This window comes from Triturus cristatus, chromosome 2_1 (genome assembly GCF_964204655.1).
Source record: "Triturus cristatus chromosome 2_1, aTriCri1.1, whole genome shotgun sequence".
Classification (NCBI taxonomy): Eukaryota; Metazoa; Chordata; class Amphibia; order Caudata; family Salamandridae; genus Triturus; species Triturus cristatus.
In genome coordinates, this window is record NC_140581.1 from 612,861,604 (window position 1) to 612,885,027 (window position 23,424).

Consider the following 23,424-nt stretch of genomic DNA (forward strand, 5'->3'; position numbering starts at 1 on the left):
TAGGTAGAACCCTTAGGATCTCCAGGCCGTGGAATGTTCGCCGTGCAAATCAGCAACCTAGTAACCATCTATCAAGTGGCTTTCTCACAACACTTCATTTGACAAAAATTAACTTTCACATTAACAAACAAAAGCAGTATATTTACCTTTCTAGGGGACAGCCAAATTTTTTGTAGCTTTTGATAAACCTGAAGAGAGAGTTGATAATTATTTAGTCAGAGCACACAATCTACTTTATTACAAGTTATCAGATAGCTATTTTCAAAATAAAAAACAATTAGGCAAACAAATGAGCATCACACAATATAAATTAACATTGGTTCCAATAAAAAGGCATTATTTATCATATGCAAGAAAATTCATATCGTTTTAGGTAGACTGCCCCCTCAATATAATGAAAATGAACAGTTTCACTGTGAAAATACAGATGAAAAAGAATTCCCTTTGTCAATGCTTTTTCTGGTGGATATTCTCTTACTGCAGATGCTTCACCCTGTGAATATTCCCACAGGCATTACAAAAGGCTTAAGAAACAAAAAGGCAGTACACCTGCTTGCTGGTAGGTGGTCTAGTGCGGCTCCACATCAACATCATTTCCACTCTAGAAGTCACTAGAGGGGCCACATATAACCGCCACCGAGGCACACTGCCGTCAGTTTCTTTCAAAGGCTTTTCCATGCCCTCAGACGTAGAGCCCATCTGCAAATAGGCGTCACCAATGCACAGATCTCTAGTTTGAGGCCTTTTTAGTTACAAAAAATACCATTCCACAAGAACGATTAAAGAGTTGTACAGGTGTAGAGGGCCATGAGGAAACTGCGGTTCGCTAGCGCATCCACCAGAAGAAAATTGCTACTTACTCAGTATGCATATGTAGTTGGCATGTAGAGCTGTGGATTCACATGCTTTGCGTAAGTGTGCCATCTAGTGTTGGGTCTGGAGGTCAGCACTTTGCTTTATTCGAATAATTATTTTCCAGTCACGGGGTAGCTAACTCCTCCTTTCGGTGATAGTGCGCATGGGCATCGACTCTATAGTTAGATTGTTTTCCAGCAGAGGGTGAGAATGGAGTTAGTAAGAATAGAATAGAATAGAGTTGTACATGTGAATGTATCTAAGTAAGATATTACTGCAACAGATATACATACCCGGGGAGGCAGGTGGGTGCATGTGAATCTACAGCTCTACATGCCAAGAACAGATGCATACTGGGTAAGTTGCATTTTCCATTTGAGGCATGTGAGCTGTAGATCGCATGCTTTGCATAGACTATACAGCAGTAATCTCCCAAAGCGGTGGTTAACCTGTAGCTGTTGCAGTTGTTTGAAAGACTGTACGATGAACTGCCTGGCCTACCTTAGCTTGTTGGTTTGCTAACACAGACACACTAGTGTTATGTGAATGTGTGAGATGTAGACCATGTGGTAGCTTTACAGATGTCAGCTATGGGAATGTTTCCTAAGAAAGCCATAGAAGCCCAGAGTTTGCGAGTGGAATGCGCGCTAGGGGAAATTGGTAAAGTCCTTTTTGCTTTTGCATAGCAAGTTTGAATACATTTGACTATCCACCGTGCAATATGTAATAGAATATTGCTCGTTTAACATCTAAGGTGTGTAGAGCACATTGTGCCAAAGAATCTGGCTGAGGAAAGAACACACGCAACTCAGATTGGTTGATGTGGAAAGTAGAAACTACTTTGGGTAGAAATGTAGGGTTAGTAGGAAGAACTACTTTGTTTTGGTGTACTTGTAAGAATGACACTTCTATGGTTAGTGCTTGAAGCTCACCCACTCTCCTCAGTGATGGGATAGCAATGAGGAAAGCAACTTTCCAAGTGAGAGATTGCAGTTCAAATTCATGCAATGGCTCAAAGGGTGGACCCATTAGTCTGGTAAGAACAATATTAAGATTCCACACTAGGGCAGGTGGAAGTCTTGGGGGGAATAACTCTCTAGTACTTCCATAAAGGCCTTAATAACAGGCACTCTGAAAAGAGACAGAAGTTGTCTATTCTGAAGGTATGTGTGGCTATTGCACCAAGATGTAAGCATATAGATGTGTACGCTAAATGTGACCGTTGTAAATAGCAAATGATATTTTGAACTGAAGCATCATGCAGGTTGATATGGTTATTTCAATAAATAAACGCTTCCCTTTTGCTGCATAGGTCGTCTAGCTTCTTAAGGAATATGCTATTTACCAGTATGCATCTGTTCTTGGCATGTAGAGCTGCAGAGTTGTACACTTAGCATAGATCGCCATCTGGTGTTGGGCCCGGATGTTTGCAGTTTGTTTTTCTTCTTGGACAGTCTTTGGAAGTCACGAGTTTGGTGACTCCTCCTTCGGTCCGTACTGCGCATGGGCTTCGGCTCCATCCTCAGATTGTTTTTCGCCAACAGGGAAATGATGGAGCGTAGTAATAACAGTGAGAAACCCATGTGTTGTATCTAAATAAGATGTACTGGAACGGATACAGGTAGCCGGGGAGGCGGGTGGGCGTGTACAACTCTGCAGCTCTACATGCCAAGAACAGATGCATACTGGTAAGTAGCATATTCCGTTCGAGGCATATGAGCTGCAGATTGTACACTTAGCATAGATTATATAGCAGTACCCAACCTTAGCGGCGACCACCGGTATCCGTTGCAGCTGTTTGAAAAAGTGTCTTTAGTACAGCCTGGCCCACCCTAGCTTGCTGCTTGGAATGCACATCTACACAGTAGTGTTTTGTGAAGGTGTGCGGTGTAGACCATGTGGCTGCCTTGCAGATGTCATCTAAGGGTATATTCCCTAGAAAAGCCATAGAAGCCCCTAACTTTCTTGTAGAGTGGGCTTTAGGGGGAACAGATAATGTTCTCTTTGCCTTTTGATAGCAAATTTGTATGCATTTTACAATCCACCTAGCTATCCCTGATTTTGAAATGGGGTTGCCTTTATGTGGTGGAGAGAAGGAAACGAACAATTGTTTAGTCTTCCTGAAAGGTTGCGTTCTTTGTATGTAGTATAGTAACGCCCTTTTTACATCAAGTGTGTGTAAGGCCCTTTCTGCAACAGATTGGGGTTGCGAGAAGAAGACAGGTAATTCCACTGATTGATTGAGGTGGAAGGGGGAAATGACTTTGGGCAGAAACTTCGGATTTGTGCGAAGTATGACCTTGCTGTGATGCATTTGTATGTAGGGTTCCTGTATGGTGAACGCTTGTATTTCACCAACCCTTCTAAGGGAAGTGATAGCTACAAGGAAAGCTGTTTTCCAGGTGAGAAACTGTAGCTCACATTTGTGCATTGGTTCGAAGGGCGGACCCATTAGTCGTGTAAGAACTAAATTTAGATTCCATACAGGGGAAGGTGGTGCCCTGGGAGGAATTACTCGTTTAAGGCCTTCCATGAAGGCTTTAATAGCGGGCACTCTGAAGAGTGATAAATGCTGCCTGTTTTGTAGATAAGCAGCGATCGCTGCTAGGTGTAGGCGTATGGATGAATATGCCAGGTTACACCTGTGAAGATGGAGCAGATAGCATATGATGTGCTGTATGGATGCATCTAGAGGGTTGATTGTATTGTTACGGCAGTAAATTACAAATCTTTTCCACTTTGCGGCATAGCATGCTCTAGTGGTAGGACGTCTGGCTTCCATGATGATGTTCATACAATCAGGGGGAAGGTTAAGGTATCCGAATTCTAGGATTTCAGGAGCCAGATCGCCAGGTTGAGCTGAGCTGGGTCCGGGTGCCTGATTTCTCCATGGTTCTGGGTTAGGAGGCATGGGGATAGATGCAGTTTTTGATGTGGTACCACTGACAGTTGTAGTAGCGTGGTGTACCACGGCTGCCTGGCCCACGTTGGAGCTACCAGAATGAGTGTGAGGGAGTGCTGTTGTAGCTTCCTGACCACTAATGGAATTAGTGGGAGAGGTGGAAAGGCGTATGCAAATCTGCCTGACCAGTTCATCCATATCGCATTGCCCTTGGACAATGGGTGTGGGTATCTGGCGGCGAAGCTTGGGCATTTTTTGTTTTCGTGGGTGGCGAAGAGGTCTATCTGAGGATGCCCCCACTGTTGGAAGAATGGGTGAAGAACTTGTGGATGCAGTTCCCATTCGTGTATTTGTTGCGTTTGTCTGCTGAGCAGATCTGCCATGGTGTTTTGTACGCCTGGAACGTGCTGTGCCAGGAGAAAGATGTTTTGAGGAATTGCCCATCTCCATATGCTCTGGGCTAAGCGGGAGAGCTGGGGAGAGTGTGTCCCCCCCTGTTTTTGGATATAATACATTGCAGTCATATTGTCTGTGCGAATGAGGACTGCTTTGCCCGAAATCTGTTTTTGGAAAGATTTTAGGGCTAGAAAGATCGCCAAGAGCTCCAGATGGTTGATGTGGAGCGATTTTTGCTGTGGCGTCCATAGACCTTGCATGGTGAGGTGTAGGAGGTGCGCTCCCCAGCCGGAGAGCGATGCGTCCGCTGTTAGAGTCACCTGAGGAACCGGGTCCAGGAACGGCCGCCCTTTGGAAAGGTTTGTGGTGTTCCACCACTGCAGAGAGTGATGTGTGCGGCCGTCCACCAACACCAGATCCGTCAGCTGACCCTGGGCCTGGTTCCACTGTTGTGCTAGGCACTCTTGAAGTGGGCGCATGTGGAGTCTTGCATGGGGCACTATGAAAATGCAAGACGCCATCATTCCTATGAGCTTCATAAACACTCTTGCTGGAAGAGAGTGTTGAGGAAGGAATGTTTTGCGTAAGGCTTGAATGCTTGTGATTCTGGCTGAGTTTGGATAGGCAATACCCTTGGAGGTGTCTATAGTGGCCCCGAGGTATTGCTTTGTGTGAGATGGTATGAGGTGTGACTTTTGGTAGTTCACCGTGAAGCCTAGCTGGTGGAGCAGTTGGATGGTGCTGTTTGTATACTGCACACATTGGTCGTAGGACGCGGCTTTTATCAGCCAGTCGTCTAGGTAAGGGAAGACGTGAATATGTTGACGTCTGAGGTGTGCTGCTACTACTGCTAGGCATTTGGTAAACACCCGTGGTGCGGTGGTGACCCCGAAGGGGAGAACCGTGAATTGGTAATGTTGCCCGTCCACCACGAACCTGAGGTATTTCCTGTGAGAGGGGTGTATTGGAATGTGAAAGTATGCGTCTTTCAGATCCAAGGTTGTGAGAAAGTCTCCCTGGCAGAGGAGTGGGAGGACTTGTTGTAGAGTGACCATGTGAAAATGGTCTGAGTGTATGTAGGCATTTAGAGGCCGGAGGTCCAGAATGGGTCTGAGGGTCTCGTCTCTCTTTGGTATTAAGAAATATAGAGAGTAGACCCCTAGATTTCGTTGGTTGACGGGGACCTGCTCTATAGCATGTTTTTGCAGGAGTGAAAGTACCTCTTGTTTGAGCAGTGTGGAATGTTCTTGAGACATTGGACGGTGCCTTGGTGGGATATTGGGTGGGGTAGATGTTAGCTCTAGACAGTACCCTGACCGAATGATTTGGGTCACCCATTTGTCCGATGTTATGGACTCCCATACGTGGATAAAGTTTTGTAGTCTGCCCCCGACCGGAGTGGAATGGTCTGGGGGGAGCGGAGGGGAGTCATTGTGCGGGGGGGGGGGCAGAACGGGTGTTGTTGGTTTTGCCCCTGCCCTTATTGTTGTTACCCCTGTAACCACCTCTCTGATTGCCCTTTGAAAAGGTATTTTGAGGAGGGGACTTGTAGGAGGTAGAGGCGTTATCGGTGGAGGAGCCTCTGCCTGTGCCACGAAAGGACGAGCGTCGAAAGGAACGTTTGGAGGCTTGTGTTTGGAGTGCCCCCATAGACTTTGCTGTGTCTGTGTCTTTCTTCATCTTTTCGAGCGCTTCGTCTACCTTTGGCCCAAAGAGTGTTTCCTGGTCAAAGGGGTGATTGAGTATGGATGCCTGGACTTCAGGTTTGAACCCTGAGATCCTGAGCCAGGCGTGGCGACGAAGCAGGACACTGGTATTTATGGCCCTAGAAGCAGTGTCGGCTGCATCGAGGGCACACTTAATGGAGGTGTTTGTGATTAGTTTACCCTCCTGTATGAGGTCATGAGCCTTGTGCTTGTATTTTTCTGGAAGGTGCTGCATAAGAGCCTCTAGTTCGTCATAGTGTGCTCTATCATATCGCGCAAGCAGTGCTTGTGTGTTTGCAATGCGCCACATGTTTGCAGCTTGGGAGGCGGTGCGTTTACCAGACGCGTCCAGAAGTTTAGATTCTTTGTCTGGCGGTGGGGCATCTCCTGAGGATTGGGAGTTAGCCCGCTTTCTAGCTGTGGAGACAACTAGGGAATCTAGGGGAGCAGGGCCCTTGATGTAAGCAGGGTCTGTGGGTGCCGCCTTGTACTTCTTCTCTATTCTAGGGTTCAGTACTCTGGCTCTGACAGGGTCTTGGAACACCTCTGTAGCGTGCTTGGTGACACCCTTAAGCATGGGTAAAATGGAAGTAGATTTGTCTTGTATATCAAATGTATCCAGTAGGAAGTCTTCTTCTACTGGTTCACTGTGCATGTCCACCCCATGGTAATGTGCTGCTCTCTGCACTAAATGATGAAACCCTAAGGAGTCCTCTGGAGGAGACGGCCTTGATGGGTATAGGTCGTCCTGAGGTACATTGGGTATATCAGGGTTATTGTAATCCTCCCATGGATCTGGGGTCCCTGGTGGAGTGGGATCCATTGGGGCGTCCGCCGGGTAATTGTCCGGATCCCCATCATCCGGATCTGGGGATGGGGCCGGATCGTAGTGAGGTAAAGGTGGCGGAGACCTGTGAGGTGGAGGCGGTGGAGGTGGTGGAGGGGGGGGTAGGGGAGGCGGTGGTGGGGAGGGCACTCTGAGGGGAGAAGTAGCAGAGTCCTTCCTTTTGGGTGGAGGAGGAGGAGCCGGAGCATCAAGGCGTCTTTTCTTGGTAGTTAAAGTCAAAAGCCCAGTCTTTGGATCTTTGGACAAAGTCTTTTGTAAAGGGTCTGGTGTAAACAGAGCCAACGGTGTCGAGTCGTCTGTCGGCACGGGTGATTTCGGAACCGGGGGTTTCGATGGTCTGTGTGCGCCATGCTTTTTTGAGGTCTCCGGGTGTTTCGGCGTCGAATGATGTTTCGGCGCCGGAGCGTCGTTGCCGACAGATTTGTGTTTGTGTTTGGTCGGCACCGAGTGTCCAGGCTTCGGCACCGGTGGTTTCGGAGTCGAGCTGGATTTTGCAGTCTTCGGTGCCGGATGCTGTTTTTCGGCACCGGGTGTCGGCTGGCTCGATCCCGAGCTGCCATGAGACTTTGGGTGCTTCGACACCGGGCCCGAAGGTGGGGTGATCGAAGTTTTGGTTTTGGTTTTGCCCAGGCCGGCAGGCGAGGGAGTAACCTGAGTCTCTTTGGTTTTCGGCGTGGGGGTGGGAGGGGGCATAGTACTCACGGCCCGCTGCGCTGGTGTAACGTCCTCCACGTCGGAGTCGTCGGCCTCGGAAGCGCTGACGACGTCTTCCTCCTGCTCGGTGTGTGTTTGCCCCGAAGCTTCGGCGTCGTCTCCGAAGATGTCCGGTGGAGCTGCCGAGGATGAGTGCGCCATGGTGCGTCGAGCTCTTCGATCTCGGATGGTCTTCTTCGATCGAAAAGACTTGCAGGCGGGGCAGTCTCTAGCCTCGTGTTCCGGAGAGAGGCAAAGGTTACACACCTGATGGAGGTCGGTGTGGGGAAATTTAGACCCACATTTTGGGCACTTTTTGAACGGAGTCCTTTCCATCGGCCGGGACCGGAGTCGCGGAGGGCCCGAAGGCCGGTGTCGATGTACGGGATGGAGAAAAGTGCCGCTTCGAGAGATGAAGATGATGAAGGAACTCGAAGAATCGAGGATTTTCCGTCGAGGCTGGAACCGTAGAAGTTCGAAGCCGGAGCACGAAGTATCACATCCGAGCCCGATGGCGGAAAAAAACAATCTGAGGATGGAGCCGAAGCCCATGCGCAGTACGGACCGAAGGAGGAGTCACCAAACTCGTGACTTCCAAAGACTGTCCAAGAAGAAAAACAAACTGCAAACATCCGGGCCCAACACCAGATGGCGATCTATGCTAAGTGTACAATCTGCAGCTCATATGCCTCGAACATAATGTTCATACAGTCTGGCGGAAGATTCAGATAGCCAAACTCTATGACTTCAGGTGCCAGATCACTAGGTTGAGATGTGTGGGATCTGGGTGTCTTAACTCTCCACAGCTCTGCGTGAGGAGATTGAATGTGAGATGTAGTTTTTGATGAGGAACTACTGAGAGCTCCAACAGGGTTGTGAAACAAGGTTGACGGACCCATGTGGGAGCTACAAGGATTAGTGTCAGGGACGTTTCCCTAACCTTCCGAACCACTAGTGGAATGAGTTGTGAGGAGAACTTGAGGGTGGAGTTCCCACAGATTAATCTTTTGTCTCTGCCTGCTGAGCAGATATGCAATCTCATTGACCACTCCTGGAAGGTGTTCTGCTGGAGATAGATTTTAAGACGTATGCCCCACCTCCCAATAGCCTGTGCAAGGTGCGACAGTTGGAGAGAGTGTTCCCTCCCTGTTTTTGTATATAATACATGGCTTTCATGCTATCTGTGCGTATCAGGACAGCTTTGCCTACAAGGTGAGTTTGAAAGGCTGAGTGCTAGAGACACTGCTAGCAGCTCTAGTTGATTTATGTGAAGTTGCTTTTGCTGTTGACTCCACAACCAGTGAGCAATGCATCTGCTGTTAGCACTGTCTGTGGAACTGGGTCGATGAAGGGCCGCCTTTTGGAAAGGTTTGGGGAATCCACCACTGCAGAGAGTGATGAGTGCAGTCGTCCACCAACACTAGATCTGATAATTTACCCTGAGACTGATTACACTGACGTGCTAATACTGAAGGGGACGCATTTGAAGTCTTGCTTAGGGAACTATTAAGATGCAAGACGCCATAATTCCTAGTAGCTGCATGAATACCCGAGCTGGTAATGAGTGGTGGGGCTGGAACAGGGAAATTAGAGCCTGAATGTTGCAGATTCTGGCTAGATTGGGACAGGCTAGAGCTTTTTGTGCTTCGCGAGAGGCTCCCAAGTACGTTTGCGTGTTGGAGGGATAAAGATGGGACTTCGAGAGATTTACTGTGAATCCGAGATCGTGGAGCTGCTGTACTGTTTTGTGAGTGTGTTGTAGACACTTTGTAAAAAAACTGCCTCTATATATACTACATCAAAATGAGGTATAGTGTGTATAGAGTCCAAGTGACCCCAGAAGTAGGCAAGAGATTAAAGTTAGATAGAACCTTACTCTCTAATTGTGGTAGAGTGGTCGAGCAGTAAGGCAGTATCAGAGGACAGTGTTAAGCATTTGATGTACACACTCAATCATCAAATGATTTCACACACTCAAGAACTAAACTCTAGGCCAATCGTGTTTGTATAAAAATATATACCGTTTTATTTTCAGAACCAAGCAAGCCTAGCACAGGTAAGCGTTAAATACTTTTCAGTAAAAAGTTACTGGATATAGAATAGTTTGAAAAAGCAATAGCAATTGTACTTTGTTTGATTTACAGGGGATGCAGTAGGTTGCAACACTTCGCAAATACAGTACATTAAAATGAATAGGCGTTTTCAGTATATTACAAGTAATGAATATGCTACTTACCAGTATGCATCTGTTCTTGGCATGTAGGGCTGCTGACATTCATATCTGTGCATAGATCGCCGCCTAGTGTTGGGTCCGGATGATTGCACATTGTTGTCCTGGAAGAGTCTTCGAAGTATCACGAGATAGGTGACTCCTCCCCTGGACCACAGTGCGCATGGGCATCCTCTCCATCCTTAGATTGTTTTTCGCCAATGTGGCAGTGATGGAGTAGATACAGTAAGTGATAACCATGCTATACAGTAATTCAGTGCTGCAGCCGCTACAGGCGCCGGGGAGGAGGGTGGGCGATATGAATGTCAGCAGCCCTACATGCCAAGAACAGATGCATACTGGTAAGTAGCATATTCAGTTCGAGGCATGTGGGCTGCTGAATTCATATCTGTGCATAGAATACATAGCAGTACCTTCATTAGCGGCGGCTACCAGTGCCAGCTGCAGCAGTCTGAAAAAGAGTTTTGAGAACAGCCTGTCCTACAGCTGCCTGCTGTTTTGAGTGTACATCTACACAGTAGTGTTTGGTAAATGTATGTATAGTGGACCATGTGGCTGCTCTACATATTTCCTGTAAAGGAATGTTTCCCAGGAAAGCCATGGATGCCCCTAACTTTCGTGTTGAGTGGGCTCGTGGGGGAATCGTTAATGTGCGTTTAGCTTTTTGATAGCAAATTTGAATATATTTAACGATCCATCTGGCTATACCTGCTTTGGAAATGGCGTTGCCTTTGTGTTGTGGAGAAAAGGCAACGAAAAGTTGTTTTGTTTTCCTAAAGTCCTTAGTTCTGTCTATATAGTACATGAGGGCCCTCTTTACATCTAGTGTATGGAGCATTCTCTCTGCGACATTCTGTGGATTTTGAAAGAAAACAGGCAGTTCGATAGTTTGATTCATGTGGAACTGCGATATGACTTTGGGCATGAATTTGGGTTGGTACGTAGCACAACCCTGTTTGCGTGAACCTGTATGAATGGCTCTTGAATGGTTAGTGCCTGGAGTTCACTAACTCTTCTTAACGAAGTGATTGCCACTAGGAAAGCCACTTTCCAGGTGAGGAACTGAATCCCACATGAATGGAGAGGTTCAAAGGGTGGACCCATTAATCTGGTGAGGACCAAATTGAGGTTCCACACCAGTGCCGGTGGGTGTATTGGGAGAATTACTCGTTTGAGTCCCTCCAAGAAGGCTTTGATGGCAGGCACTCTGAATAAAGAGAGGTGCTGCCTGTTTTGGAGATAGGCTGCTATCGCGGTTAAATGGATACGTATTGAGTTGTATGCCAGATTGCATCGGTAGAGGTGTAGGAGGTAACAGATGATGTTTTGAATGGATGCGTCCAGCGGGTTAATGTCATTGTTATTGCAGTAAATGACAAACCTCTTCCATTTAGCCGCATAGCAAGCTCTGGTAGTGGGTCTCCTGGCCTCCTTGATGATATCCATACAGTCAGGTGGCAGGTTTAGGTAGCCAAACTCTAAGACTTCAGGAGCCAGATTGCCAGGTTCAGCTGTTGCGGATCTGGGTGCTGAATCTCGCCATGGTTCTGCGTCAAAAGCGCGGGTTTGATCCGCAGCCTTTGATGCTGCACCACGGAAAGTTCTAGAAAGGTGGTGTACCATGGTTGGCGCACCCATGTGGGAGCAACTAGGATGAGTGTCAGTGAGTGTTGTCACAGTTTGCGTGCCACTAGCGGTATTAATGGCGCTGGGGGAAAAGCGTACGCAAATCTGCCGGACCAGTTCATTCATATCGCATTGCCCTGTGACTGTGGATGTGGGAACCTGGCGGCAAAGCTTTGGCATTTTGCGTTTTTCGTTTGTGGCGAATAGGCCTATCTCTGGATGACCCCACTGTTGGAAGTACGGTTGGAGAACTGACGGATGTATCTCCCACTCGTGCATCTGGTGGCTGTGTCTGCTGAGCAGATCCGCCATCTGGTTGTCCTTGCCGGGGAGGTGAACCGCCATGAGGAATATGTTCCTCTGAATGGCCCACTTCCACATGCTCTGAGCCAGATGAGACAACTGTGGAGAGTGTGTTCCTCCCTGCTTCTGTATGTAGTACATGGCAGTCATGTTGTCCGTCCGGATCAACACGACTTTGTTGCAGAAGTGTACTTTGAATGCCTTCATGGCTAGGAAGATTGCCATCAGTTCCAGAAGGTTGATCTTCTTTTGTTGCGTTGTCCATAGTCCCTGCACTGTGTAAGTGAGTCCATGAGCTCCCCAACCCTGGAGAGAGGCGTCCGCTGTCAGTATTATTTGTGGAACAGGCTCTTGGAATGGTCAGCCCTTGCAAAGGTTTTGTGGATTCCACCAATGCAGAGAGTTGTATGCCCGACCGCTCACCAACACTAGGTCTTTTAATTGCACGTGAGCCTGATTCCATTGACGTGCCAAGCACTCCTGAAGCGGGCGCATATGTAGTCTCGCGTGCGGGACTATGAAAATACAGGAGGCCATCATGCCTATCAACTGCATAAACACTCGCGCAGGAAGGGAGTGTTGAGGTTTGAACTTTAAGATCAGCAGTTGCATGCTGTTGATCCTCACTAAATTTGGCTGAGCTGTGGCTGCCAGAGTGTTTATGGTCGCGCCCAGGTACTGTCGTATCGTGTGCGGGTTGGAGATGTGATTTTGGGTAATTTAGTGAGAATCCCAGACTGTGAAGAAGGTGAATGGTGAGGGACATGTGGCTGGCACATTGGTGGGCTGACTTTGCCTGAACAAGCCAGTCGTCCAGGTAAGGGAAGACGTGAATGTGTTGTCTTCGTAGATGTGCCGCCACTGTTGCTAGGCACTTGGTAAAGACCCTGGGTGCTGTTGTTACTCCGAAGGGGAGAACTTTGAACTGATAGTGATGCCCCTGAATAGTGAACCTGAGATATTTCCTGTGTGAAGGGTGTATGGGTATGTGGAAATACGCATCTTTTAGGTCCAGTGTGGCTAGGAAGTCTCCCTGACTGAGTAGCGGTAGAACCTGCTGGAGGGTGAGCATATGGAAATGCTATGAGAGAATGTATTGGTTGAGGGGTCTCAGGTCTAGTATAGGTCTGAGCGACCCGTCCTTTTTGGGGATTAAGAAGTACAGAGAGTACACCCCTGTCCCCTGCTGGTTGACGGGCACGACCTCTATTGCCCATTTTTGCAGCATACTTAGCACTTCCTGCTGCAATAATGCCAAGTGCTCTACGGACATAGGACGGTGTTTTGGCGGTATGTTGGGTGGAGTGGACGTTAATTCGAGACAGTAACCGTGCTGGATAATGTCCCTGACCCACCTGTCTGTGATGATGGTTTTCCACGCTGACAGGAACCGTTGGAGTCTCCCCCCGACAGGTGTTATGTGGTCGGGGGGGAGGGAGAGGGCGTCACTGTTTGTTTTTGGGGGAGGACCTGGTGTTGCCGTAACCACGTCCTCTGCCCTTGGTGCTGGAGCCACGATATCCACCTCTGTTGGTTTTATCATAGGTACTTTGTGTGCCTACTTTAGTGTACTGCTGCTGTGACCCCTGACCTCTAGCTGCTCCTCTATTCTCGGGGCGACGAAAGGAGCCACTACGAAACTGCTGCGTCTGCAGAGCCCCCATTGATTTCGCAGTGTCAGTGTCTTTTTTAATTTTTTCGAGGGTAGTGTCAACTTCAGGGCCAAATAAATAGTCTGGGTTGACCGGTTGATTTAGGATATTGTTCTGAATCTCCGGCTTGAAGCCTGAGATTCTCAACCATGCATGTCGTCTCAACATGACGCTTGTGTTGATTGCCCTCGCCGCTGTGTCGGCTGCATCCAGTGCGCACTTGATGGATGCATTGGTAAGGAGTTGTCCCTCTCCAATGAGGAGCTCCGCTGCCTCTTTATATTCATCTGGCAAATGTTGGAGTAGTGCTTCTAGTGTGTCGTAGTGGGACCTATCATAACGGGCCAGGAGTGCCTGTGTGTTGGCAATGCGCCAGATGTTCGCTGCTTGCGCTGCAATCCATTTGCCTGATGTCTCCAGCACGTTGGACTCCTTGTCTGGGGGAGAAGCATCACCTGTTGTTTGTGAGTGGGCTCTCTTGCGAGCATTAGCAACCACCATGGAGTCCAAAGGTAACTGACCCCTAATGTACATAGGGTCTCCGGGTGCAGGCTTGTATTTTTTTTCAATGCTGGGGTTTAGCACCCGTGCCCTGGTTGTTTCTTTAAAAATGTCTTTTGCAGGTTTGAGAACTCCTTTTAACATGGGCAGAGTCTTGACAGTTCTTTCGGAAGAGGCGAAAGTGTCCACCAAGAAGTCTTCTTCGACAGTGTCAGAATGGAGTTCTACTCCATGATTGGCAGCAGCCCGTTCTATGAGGGCATTAAAGGCAGCAGTGTCCTCTGTGGGAGATGTCTTTATGTTATAAAGCTGCGTGTCATGGGTATCAGGTGCAGTACCCTGGTCTGTGGGGTCATCCCATGCCTGATCTGGGTCTTGCAGGTGACCATCAGGATCGATATCCCCAGGGTAGGTGGTATCATCCCCTACATAGTCCTCTACTGCGTCTGCCTCTGAAGGCGTAGGAGAAAAGGACGGTGGATTCTGATGGAAGGGTTGAAAGTGTTCATGAAGCACTGGCTCTGACCCTGCCGGCAATTTGTGTTTGAGAGGAATTTTGTAGGAGTCCAATCCCCTCTCTGGCGTGATTTTCCGCTTGCGGAGCATCAACCTACCAGTGTTGGCGTTGATAAATTGTGGCAGTGAAGGCTCGAGATCTGTTTGTCCAGTGGATGGGGACTGTGTCTGGCGGACACTTGTCCGAATCTTGAACAGTTTCGGCGCCGTGTGCGGCAGCAACCCAAACGTGATGTCGGTCGGCGCAGAGGGTGCTTTCGAAGCCTTGTGCGTGTCGGGACCCGACGTAGAGTGGAGGGCTGCCCGTTCTCTGATGCGTTGCAACGATGCCGAGACCTGTTGCACGGTGAACGCAGATGGCTCTTTGGAACCGGTCGGCACCTTGGAGGTAGGCGTCGAAGCGGCCCCCGACTTTTTCGCAGTCATGGGGGTCATCGATCCGAAAGGAGGTATCGACGCTCGTTGGAGTCGATGACTTGGCAGGTGCCGCCGTCTTAGACGTCGACGCAGACGGGGTGGCCACCTTGACTTTGGTGGTTGGGGCCGATGTCTTTGGTGCCAGAGGCCGAGGCGCCTTGTGGGGACCGAGGGCCTTCTTCTTTGGCTCGGCACCCGTATCCGCTGCGGTGAGCTCGGCACCGAAATCCCTTTTTGCGCGGTCGGAGCCGACGACCTTTGTCGGCGTCGAAGGAGTGGAGGGCTTCGAGGCCTTCGAGCCGATCACAACCAGTTTCACTTTCGGTTTCGATGGAACTGGTGCGATGGATGGTTTCGGTTTCGCTGAATGGAATCCAGTCGTCTTGGATAATAATGGCTCTTGCGAAATGTTCGAGGCCGGGCCTGAAGGCGGGGCCGAAGAACCGTGAGATTGATCTTGGGTAAGGCCCGAAGGCGATCCCGTGACCGGAGCCTCATGACGACGCATTTTTTCGGCCTCCGTATCGACGGGTTGGCCTAGCTCCTCGCTGGAGCTACCTTCCTCGGCCCCAAAGGCCTCATCGTAGTCTCCTACCTCTTCGACGACTTTCTCTGAAAGATCACCTCATAGTCGTCTTCCGATCGGGAATCGTGTTCGGAAGCGGGGCTGGAGTCTACGTCTTCCACGCTCTCGGCGTCCTCGTCTTCGGTGCTAAAGATGTTGGCTGGGGCAGGCGCCGATTGCTGCGCCTCCAATCTTGCTGCCCGTCGATTCCGGAGAGTCTTCTTCGAGCGGAATCGGGCACAGGCCATACATTTCGACTCATCGTGATCCGGTGAGAGACATTTGTTGCATACCGGGTGGACGTCGATGTGTGGGTATTTCGCGTGGCATAAAGGACACCTTTTGAATGGAGTCCTCGATTCCATCGTCGATCGAAGTTTGATGTTCGGACCAAGCGGATCCGAAAAGCTGGAAGAAGGTGCTAAAGCACTAGAGAAACTAGTCGATACCGAACGGGAAGAGTACCGACGATAACTAAAGGCCTTTTGGCCTTAAACTGAATTTTCCTAACTTGAGCTAAGATAAGCACATCCGAACCCAATGGCGGAAAAAAACAATCTAAGGATGGAGAGGATGCCCATGCGCACTGTGGTCCAGGGGAGGAGTCACCTATCTCGTGATACTTCGAAGACTCTTCCAGGACACCAATGTGCAATCATCCGGACCCAACACTAGGCAGCGATCTATGCACAGATATGAATTCAGCAGCCCACATGCCTCGAACGTTACTTTTTACGTTACTTTTCTAACTCAGTGCTGGATGGAAAAGTTACTTACCTTCGGTAACAATATATCTGGTAAAGACACTGTCTAGCCGCAGATTCCTTAACTAGAATACTCCCCAGGCGTCAGACTGGATCCGGAAAATCTTTTCCCCCCACAATACCTCTGCACGCCAGGAAGCAACGCCATCCGGCTCCGTCCTGAAGTCACCCACGGGAGTGATGTCAATGGAGCCACATAAGCACCCAACCCCCCCCCCCCCCCACCCCCCTCTCGGTGTGCTGACATCAGTTTTCTGCAGGAAACCTTTCCGCATCACAATGCAAAGCCATGCAAAAAACTGCAATAGCATAGGAACAGTGTGTGTTAAAAACAGAGAAGAATTGTTGAAAAAGCACACAATTGTTGAAAAAACACCTAGTACCCGGAGGGCTTGCTGCGAGCAAGGGCCCAACAAATCGCCAAGCCATGCCCCACTTCGAAGAGGTGACGACTGGGGCACAAAAGATATGACAAGCCAGGCACAGCTTGTCACCACAGGAGGGAAATTAAAAGAACTACAATAATGAAGCAAAATGTTGCAAGACAAGTGAATAGAAGTGAACGACCACTAGAAAGTTCACTACACACACCCCAGTGACTGAAGGACTGTAGCACCAAAGAGAACCCAAACCAACCGACTGCCAGAGAAAGGAGGTGGTACAGGTGTGGGCGGTGGGAGGGAATTAAAAACAGAACAACTCCGCGCGTTTTGGTGGAACAACATGAGAAGGCAGTAAAAGTATAGACCTTAACCACTGTAAAACGTGGGCAGAGTGGAGAGCCAAAGGGCTCGAAAACTGAACCACACCCCCTGCGTTAAGGGAAGGTGCGAGAACACGCCACCAACCAACCACTAGGACGGAGGGGAGGCCGAAGGGCCCCAAGCTGGAGAACACACCCTACCCCAGAGTGAGCTGCGAGAGCCTAAGGCCAATGCCACCAGAAAGGGGGGGAGCTAGGTGAAAAACACCACATGAAAAGGCCTTCGCAGAGTGGGGAGGATGGGCCGCAGAGTGGGGAGGATGGGCCGGCGTTAAAGGAATCTGCGGCTAGACTGTCTCTATCAGATATATCATTACCGAAGGTAAGTAACTCTTCCATCGGATAGAGACATCTAGCCGCAGATTCCTTAACTTAGAATAGATACCAAAGCCATACCCTATAGGAGGAGAATCTGCGAAACAACCACCAAGTTCTAGGAGAACATATTCTTCAAAAGGCTGACGAAACACGGTGGGAACCACAATGCCAGGGCAACTGACGTTAGACCCAGGAAACTCTGTAAGGGACATGAACAAGGGACAGCAAAGACACCAAAATCCGACGAGGGACGGTGTGAGACCTCTCTCGCCCAGACACAAACTAAAGGAAATACAGAAGTAGAAGATCAGTGCCAACATAAGAAATAATGCAGTGACTCCTTCAAAGAAGGATCCCAGCACCGGTCCCTATGATCCATGATGAACGAAGCCCCAAAGGGGCAAAACAACATGACAACGGTAGAGCATACCGCCTGAACATACACCACAGTGGATGTCAAAATTAAACAAGGGACAGTCCGAAGACTGTAAGGCCAAGAACAGGAGCCGCAACAGGAGGCCAGTGTGTGTAAGAAAACACACACATCAAATGTGTACCCCCTAGGGCATGTGACAACAGTAGCAGGGCCGAACCCAGAGTCTAGTGCCAACAGAGACAGAAGAGCCACCATTGAGCAAAAGCTCAGTAGGTAGGCATCCAGCCAAACGTACCAAAAGGTACCACTGTGAGGGGATAACCTGCAAGCCAGGAACACCTAGAGGACTCTATCCCGAAGGAGAGAGTGAGCAAGGCGGCCTGATACTAGCACAAAAATAACCTAGCATGCGAGCACCCCTGTGGTGTGTAGAACCTACGACATATACACAAAAAGACAGGAATGTTGCCACACATACATGTAATGACGAAAACCTAAACAGGGGAGTCGCTCAATCGGTACCACTGTACCGGTGTGCGTCATAACAGGCACAGAACATAGAAAAATAAAACAGTTCCCCGAGGGGAAAGAAAACTAGTCTCCTCTGAGGCAGGCGGAAACATAGACCACGATACTGCCAGTAAAGGACTGAGAGAGAGAGAGACAGACAGAAGCCTGTCACCAAAAAGCATACACCGCCATAGAACAACACCATCTACCAACAGGGAGATTGTCAAGAAGAATACATGCACAGTAATGCTACCTAACGAAGCAACTGTGCCAGAATGGAAGTAAGAACTCACACACAGAAAAACTGCTGGTGGGGAGCCCATCACCAGTGCCACAATGTGAGTAAGAACCCATGCCCCGAGAAACAGCCAGGGTGGAGCACAAATCCAGTGGCAGAAAGTCATATACAAGAGTCACTCCTTGAAGATCTAAGAAATGTGCACAGGGCAGAAGCGGTCAAACTGGACACCTGTCCTGCAAGAAGCATGGGACCGGAGACCCTGCTAGGGAAGTGGAGTAGGAGGCACCACACAGCCGAGACAGAGAAGGCAGGAACTCTCCTTTCACTAGACAGGAACCCTGACAGTGCGTGAGCCATCAGAAAAGATGTAGAGCACAACCTGTGTGCATAAATACGGCAAGTATTCACACAATATAGAAGAGAGTGTTCCGGATCGGAACAGAGGAACTTGTCCCCCAGGGGCGCATGGTCACCTGCAGACTGGCAAGACGGGCACAGCGAGGCTGCAAGAACACGCCAGGAAAAAACAGGCATGACAAAACCCCAACGAAACAGCAGGGAAGTACGCCCCTACTGAGGCGGGGAGGTACTACGGATCAACCGTAGACAACCAATTGTAACCCCTGGAGAGAACCAACCCCATGGATCTCACCAGAGGAGACATCCTATAACGGTAGGAAAAGACAATGTGCGTCAAAACTCCCTGGGTAAGGAAGAGTAGCAATATAACAGCAAACAAATACCCCACATAGGGTAAGGCACAACCCTACAAAAAAAAAGGGTCCCTCTTGAGATAAGCTCGAATGCAGAGGCTCAAAAGAAAGGTAAACACAGCTTAACCAGCTGTACCAAAAAAAGGAAATAACACGGCTGAACAGCCACACAACCCAGCACATTTGTAACCCGTAACGGGTAACAGAAAAGAAAGTGACGGCACCGTCACAAAACCAAAAATCCTCCACGAGGATTAAAACCTGGGAAGACAATCAGACAGGAGGCGCCTGACCGCCAAATCAGCATGGGCGTCAAAAAGAGCGACCCCATCAAATGGTAGATCTCGAAGCCGCTCCTGAACATGCTTTGGGAAAACTCCATCGAGCAACCACGCATGGCGGCGCATGATAACCGACCTGGCCATAGCCCGACCCACGGAGTCAGTGGTGTCCATGGCAGACCGAATCGAAAATTGCGCCACATCATGGCCATCACGGATCAGGCGGGTCAGATCGGCACAAGAGCTCTCCGGCAAGGAGGGGAGGAGCTGCTCGCCAGTCCCAAAGGGCAAATGTAGCCCGAGTAAATACACACGTGTTTAGGGACCGGAGACCCGAGCTGGCGGATGCAAACACATCGTGGCCACATGACTCCAACAAGGGGGTCCGTTCGGGACATCTGGGCCGGCAGCAGCTTCATGCGGCATTCCCACAGGGATTTCGGCCGCAGTTGGCAGCAAGCGTCGCACTCCAAATAGTTATGGTGCTCGCCCAAGCACCACATACAGATTTCGTGAGGGTCCGTTGCTTACATCCGTCGCGAGCAGGACCGGCATGGCTTGAAGCCCACAAAGGGCATCAAACACACTGCTCCTTGACGCAAAAAGGGCGTAGAAAAGGCCTGAAGATAACAAAAACAGGCCAAAGGTATCACTTTCCCAGATCAGCGTTAGGACGCGGAAAAGAAGAAAACTGACATCACCACGCGGGGGGGAGGCTTATCTGGCTCCAATGACGTCACTTCCGTGGACGACGTCAGGACGGAGCAGGGCGACGCCGCCTCCCGGCGTGCAGAGTTATTGCGGAATGCAGTTTGACGCCTGGGGAGATATTCTAAGTTAAGGATTCTGCGGCTAGATGTCTCTATCAGATACCTAGATTCAGCACTGGGACATTTCCTGGAAACAGGTAAGAAATTATGTTTTGGTTATTCGCATGATTTTTAAAGAATATTTTTAGATATCAAAACGCCACACAGTCGTATTTTGGAAGAAAATCAGTGCATTGAAATGAATATGCTTTTTCAGTAAATTACAGGTAAGTTACTTTTTATGTTACTTTTCTAACTCCGTGCTGGATACCTAGATTCAGCACTAGGACATTTCCTGCAAACAGGTAAGTAAATAAGTTTCAGTTGTTCGTGCGATTTTTAAAGAATACTTTTAGCTTTCAAAACTCCACACTTGAAAACTTTTTGGAAGAAAACTGTTGATGTTATCCTATGGAGGTAAAACAAGTTAACGGTTCATAAGTAAGTAATCAACTGTGAGAGTTAAGGTTCTGGGGTTAGACTAAGGGGTCCCCCAGGGTCAGTAATTAACTACTGTTGCACCCTCAGCGGTACTAGGGCAGCCGGGTGCAGAGTGTTGAGGCCCAATGTTATCCAATTGGGGATAGGGGGCTTCTGGTTGGTGGCTGCTGGCAAGCAGGTCACATGGTTGTAGGAGCAAAGCTCCTAGGGTTAATGTCAGGGCAAATGGGGACACAAAGTAGTACAAAAGGTGCACCCTCAGCGGCACTATAGCGGCCGGGTACAAAGTGCTGTTTCAACTTCGGGCCCCTGTTTTCTATGGAGAACCTCCCGTTTGCAAAAGCACTGCAGACAGGGAGATGAAGGACTTCTGGGTGCGAAGGACTTCTGGGTCCGACCATGTGAGAAAGTGTCATCTTTCTTGCATGGTATGCCCCCACTTTTTGCTGAATTGCGGATGTACTTTGACTCAGTGTGCCCCGGCCTCCTGCCAATCAGGTACCCAGGGCCTGCGTTCCCTCCCTAAAACTGCATGAAGCCTAAACCCAATTGGCATCTATGGCCACATGTCAGCCCCTAGTAAATGGTACCCTAGGTACCCAGGGCCCTGTGACCAGAGAAGGCCCCAAAGGGCTGCAGCACTTATTGTGCCACCCTTAGAGGCCCTGTACCCTAATAGACACACACTGTCAGTGTCTTGGTGCAGAACAAACATCCCTGTGTGCCATGCCCACAACACACAATGCCCTGGCATATTTCAGTCCCCCCTCTAGCTGGGTGCCCTATGCCAGTGGTGTGGGTACAGGTGCATGAGCCCTGTGCCCCTACAGTACCCAGGTCCATTCCTGGGCACTGTAAGTACAGTGCTGCCATTAAGAGTATATGGTGCTGGGAGGTCGTCAACACGAACTCCACAGCACCATGATGGCAACACTGAAGACTGAGAAGTTTGGTATCAAACTTCTCAGCACATAAACCCACACTGATGCCAGTGTGGGATTTAATGTACAATGCATGACAGGGAGCAACTTGGAGTTACCCCCTGAACCTAACCTACAATCCACGTCCTGTCTGAGAGGTTGCCTAGGCTGCCACACTGTAGACATGTTGCTGGACCCCTGGGTAGAGAGCCATCCGCTCTCCTGGGCCTGCAACAATGCACATCCTGGGCGAGGTGCTAGGTCTCCTCCCCCAGGATGAGCAGGGGAAGCTTCAAAGGTATGCCGCCTTTGTGAGCTTCTCCAGGCCACTTTGCTGTACTCAGCAACTTGCCCCCACCGGTTCCGAACCCCACTCTGGCGGGAAGACTGGCGGGAAACCCCAAGGGAGGAAAGGGGGTGTGCCAGCCTCTGCCAACCCCATCCCTCAGGTGGGGCAGGCGAGGTAAAGCACATCTCCGGGCTCTCGCCATCTTGAAGATGGGGAGCCCTGCCCAATCAAGACTACGCTACTGCCCCCCTCCCACAGGAGAGCGGCAGGATAGGGGGTGTACCCACCCCAGGGAAGGGACCCATTGGTCCCTGACCTTTACCTACCTGTAACACCCCTAAATGTAGTATTAAGGGGCACCCTGAACCTTTCTTCCTCAGATCCCGAATCTGAAACAAGCAAGAAGAACAAGAAACAAGAAGACCTGCCGTGCAGCTGCTAACAAGAGGAAGACACCAACTGATTTGGCCCAGCCCTACAGGCCTGTCGACCCTCGAACCTGCTCCTGCTAAAACCCGGCGTCTCCAGTGGTCAGCAACCTCAAAACTTTTGGAGGACCTGACTGCCTTGTGACTCTAAAAGACTGGGACTCCCACAAGCAGTAGTTCTGCTCAAAGCAAGTAACAAGCCCCTGGTGCCAACCAGGAACCGCGACTCCTGCACACTCTTGTGAGAAAGTGCCATCTTTCTTGCATGGTATGCCCCCACTTTTTGCTGAATTGCTGAATGTGCTTTGACTGAGTGTGCCTTGGACTCCTGCCAATCAGGTGCCCAGGGCCTATGTTCCTTCCTTAAAACCTAAAACCCAAATTGGCAAACCCTGGCCACACACGTCAGCCCCTGGTAAATGGTACCCTAGGTTCCCAGGGCCTTGTGACCAGGGAAGGCCTCTAAGGGCTGCAGCACTTATTGTGCCTCCCTTAGAGGCCCTGTACCCTAACACAAACACACTGCCCTTGCAGGCTGAGTGTCTGGGTACAAGACAAAACAAAGTCGACATGGCACACATTCCTGTGTGCCATGCCCACAACCTACACTGCCCTGGCATACATCAGCCACTCCTCTAGCTGGGTGCCCTATGCCAGTGGTGTGGGCACAGGAGCATGAGCCCTGTGCCCCTACAGCACCCAGGTCCATTCCTTGGCACTCTAAGTGCAGTGCTGCCATTTAAGAGTATATGGTGCTGAGTGCTCGTCAAACATGAACTCCACAGCACCATAATGCAACATTGAAGACTGAGAAGTTTGGTATCAAACTTCTCAGCACATTAAACCCGCACTGATGCCAGTGTGGGATTTAATGTACAAATAACTACAGAGGGCATCTTAGAGATGATCCCTGAAACCTAACCTAACCTACAATCCACGGCTGGTCTGAGAGTCTGCCTAGGCTGCCACACAGCAGACATGTTGCTGGACCCCTGGGTGGAGAGCCCCCACTCTCCTGGGCCTGCAACAATGCACATCCTGGGCGAGGTGCGAGGTCTCCTCCCCCAGGATGGGCAGGGGAAGGCTTCAAAGGCATGCCGTCCTTGTGAGCTTCTCCAGGCCACTTGCTGTACTCAGCAACTGGCCCCCACCGGTTCCGACCCCCACTCTGGTGGGAAGACTGGCCGGAAACCCCAAATAAGGACAGGGGATGTGCCAGCCTGCCAACCCCACCCCTCAGGTGGGGGAGGCGAGGTGAAGCACATCCCCGGGCTCTCGCCATCTTGAAGATGGGAAGCCCTACCCAATCAGGACTAGGCTACTGCCCCCCTCCCACATGAGAGAGGCGGGATAGGGGGTGTA

The 23,424-nt window shown here is 49.8% G+C and overlaps 1 protein-coding gene across 3 annotated transcripts in view; it reads right to left on the reverse strand.

Annotated features, from left to right (window-relative positions):
• Positions 1-23,424, reverse strand: part of CHD1 (chromodomain helicase DNA binding protein 1) — a 1,484,343-nt gene that overhangs the window by 612,888 nt on the left and 848,031 nt on the right. For all 3 annotated transcript variants that reach the window (XM_085632544.1, XM_085632543.1, XM_085632545.1), the window contains one exon: positions 147-188. In XM_085632544.1, the coding sequence (XP_085488670.1) occupies positions 147-188 (42 nt within the window). The remainder of the gene's footprint in view (positions 1-146; positions 189-23,424) is intronic.